This window comes from Camelina sativa, chromosome 7 (genome assembly GCF_030686135.1).
Source record: "Camelina sativa cultivar CO46 ecotype springtype chromosome 7, ASM3068613v1".
Classification (NCBI taxonomy): Eukaryota; Viridiplantae; Streptophyta; class Magnoliopsida; order Brassicales; family Brassicaceae; genus Camelina; species Camelina sativa.
In genome coordinates, this window is record NC_141886.1 from 15193650 (window position 1) to 15197206 (window position 3557).

Genomic DNA, 3557 nt, shown 5'->3' on the forward strand with positions numbered 1-3557 from the left:
TTTTCTGGTTCCGGAATGCTACCCTCACAATAGAAAATAAATTGTTCTGGTTGAAGTTGCGAAGGAAGTGCATCTTCATCAGCACTTGAACTTTTCTTGGTAGATCGACGAACTCCAGATGGACGATTCATTATGATTCTTTACATATACATTTAAAATATGTGGGTGTGAGTTTACAATGATACAAAATATTTTAAAAAGCTTAAATTTTTGTTACCTCTTACGTCAAGCAGCAAGAACTCAAGAATTGGTTTAGTTTTTTTGTTTTTCGGTTGTCATGGTACAATAATAAGAGTTATATATATATAACTTATAGAACATAAGTTTTCACATTTGATAATATTATATTCCATCAATTTTCGTCTTGAATATTCACAATATTAAAATTTACCATTAAGTTTTAAATATAAAAAATATATTTGTTAACATAATTGTTAATGTTCATTTTCCTCAAATTTTGTATCGAATATGCATACTTTTAGATTTGACCATTTATTTGTAACGTATTATCGTTCTTTTTGGAACTTTGATTTATCCTTAAAAAATTTTACTTTTTTGGGTTGTAGGAATATATACTAAATGCCAATATTTCCCAGACGTTTATATTTTTATGTTAATTTATTTATGCTAAGTTATACATATATGTTTTTGTTTACATCAACATAATTAAGGGAAATAATTAAAATAAATTTAAACCAATATCATAACGATAACATATTTTGAAGTGATTGAAATTGTCTGAAATAATTTTAACTTTACGTAAAAAAATAATCCCAGCAAAAGTATAAAAAAATTTAAACCAATATCCAAACGATGTCATGTTTTGAAGTGATGGAAATTGTTCATTCTCGGGGTTCAGTTTTGATCTTCTTCCTTGTCTTCATGCTATGACCACCGTTCGACACGACATTGCTTTTTGTATGATCTCTCTTAGATGAGGACAAACTCGTTTCAACTGGAGCGATTTGCAACTTATGATCATTTGTATCCGAAGTATTATTTGAAAGTTCATTCCTTCCATAGAGTTCCTATATTTAAATCATATACATTGAGATTAAAATGATTTAGATTTCAGAATGGTATTATGGGTTTCTTTTTATTGTTTTTCTTAGTACCTTGCCAAATTGCACAACCATGTCATCCTTTTCCCAAAACTTTTCGACAACATAAGCAGACTTGTCGCTCTTTAAATTATCGTTTGTAATCGAAATTTTAAACAGCATAGTCTTCCCTACTAAGGCTGAAAGAGATTCAGGAATAGCTGCAGCATCCTCCTGACCATAGGTGAACAATTGATTCAATATTTGTTCATATATTTTTAAACTAAAGTAGTTTAAATGGTACTACACTTACTTTAGAATTTTCCAAAACCAGCTCTTCAGCTTTTTTTCCAATAAACAGTTGGGCAAGACCATCAAAGAAGAGCAGCTTAATCTTTTGAGAACTTCCGTACCCAACATGGGGTATGAGTTTATACCTTCCAAACAGTTAGACATAACTTAAAATGTATATATATTTCCAAATTAGAATTATTAAGAAACATTTTAACAAAATAAGTAAAACTTACTTGTAATCAACATCCGTAACATCGGCATCACAAACTCCACAACTATAAAGTAAATCTTTTCCAGATTGAGATTCTAGTGGATATGGCTGCACCTTCTTATTGCAAACTTTACAGGCAATATAATACCATTTAGGCAACGGTTCAATAGAATAAATTGTTGCGATTGTCACACATGTTCGCGCCGGTAAAGAATAAACCAAACGTCCGTTCTCCTAAAAGTATTTAAGTTACATGATATCAAATTTATCTTAAGAAACATTACCTCAAGTGCATAAACGATTTGGTCCATAGTACTCTTATCGTTCGTAATGAAAAACTCCTCATATAATGTCACCTTTGGTTTTTGAGGGCTTGGTTCATCATCAAGTTGTATTAAATCAACAACATCAGTGGGCAACCTGTAAAGTTATGATAATAATAAGAACTTGTAAACGAATATAGCATGTCTTGCCGAAAAATATAGAAGGGATACATATATATATATATATGTATAAATATATTTACTTCTTTCGAAACGCGTCTACTTCAGGCATAACTGGATTTATCATAATGTCGGTAGAGTTGAACGCATTGGAAATACTATAATTCCCTGTAATTTAGATTTAATTGGAAACGTTAGATTTGACAATCACAAGTTTTAAGAATATATGTGAAGTCAGTAATTACCTTTCCACTCCTTCAAGCATGCAAATCGTATTACACAAACGACAACATTATCTTGATACTTTAATCTGTGTATCAAAGTCCTTCGCAAGATCACCCCACACCGTACAATTCAACCGGGTTCCACTATATTACGAAAAAAATGAAATAAGAATATATATTTAGATATTATATTACAATTTAAATTTAATTTTAGAGAATATTTATTAAAGAATCTTACGTTAAATCTTGCAAATCGAAACTCAATTTGACATTATCCTTCCCTCTTGTTTTGATGCTATCAAGATTTCCGACCCCAACGATCTGACCGATTACATCTTCAAAAAATACATATGAAATATTATTTATTTTTTGCTTAAGATAAAAATTTAAATATGAAGTTAACAACTCACAAAACAATACATTCTTGTCCAATTCTCCAGCCAAGATAGAAGAAAAATTATTAAAATATTTTTCTGGGACACGAACTGGGAATTCATCACATGGTTTCACTATAGTGGTTCTATAAAAGACGATTTTAAATCCCAAAGAACTTGTCTTATAGCTACTATCGTAATCTACTAAGCTGAATATATCAACTATCTTATACTCACCGACAGCGAGTTGGCTCTGAAATCTGCTGACCAAACCATCTTCAATAGATGCATGAATCCTTGACTTCGAACTTCTCTATAACATAAGTTCGATTTTCCGACATATTAAAATTCGGAACACCATAGAGCGATGCCGGGATAGTAGCATGTCCAAATGTACCCTAATTAAGAGAATGATTTTCCAAGGTATTTAGACACACCATACATATGAAGAAACAACAAAATAATTTTTTTAAACATACCTCTTCGTCGACCAAGATCAGATCTTTCGATACATCATTCGAAAAATCTCTCACTCTCCATGAACGGAAAACCTTGACACAAATAATCCATCTCTTTGTCCAAGGGTTCAATTTGTCAAGCAATACAAATCTCGTCATTTAAAAAAAAAAAAAACAAACTCCAAAAAAAAAGTTGTTGAGATTGAGAGAAGTTTCGAAAGAGAGTGAAATGTTGAAGTCGAAGAGGTAATAGAGTGTTAAGTTTTATATCTCGATTGCATCAAAAGTCTTGACTTGAAGGGATGTTACCACTCACACCTATTAATTTAATAATTGGAAGATTCATGAATCTGTAGATATCTTTGAATTATTCAGACGGGAAAACTGTTTTGAATACAAAGAGGAATAATATAAAAGAGTTTGAATTATGTATTATATGATCAATGAAATAGTATTATATATCAAAATTAAATCCAAACTCATTATCAAATCTTATTAAAGTATCAATTATGA

At 30.5% G+C, this 3557-nt stretch overlaps 1 protein-coding gene across 1 annotated transcript; it reads right to left on the reverse strand.

The window, feature by feature from the left end:
- Positions 1-842: 842 nt before the first annotated feature.
- Positions 843-3203, reverse strand: LOC147941233 (replication protein A 70 kDa DNA-binding subunit C-like). The gene is made up of 11 exons (XM_087458433.1): positions 3066-3203; positions 2824-2899; positions 2451-2547; positions 2293-2356; positions 2234-2243; positions 2072-2156; positions 1830-1965; positions 1568-1779; positions 1354-1477; positions 1116-1274; positions 843-1028 (listed from the first exon to the last, which is right to left on the reverse strand). Exons 1-11 carry the CDS (start codon positions 3201-3203, stop codon positions 843-845), a joined length of 1287 nt encoding a protein of 428 aa, XP_087314559.1.
- Positions 3204-3557: the final 354 nt, after the last annotated feature.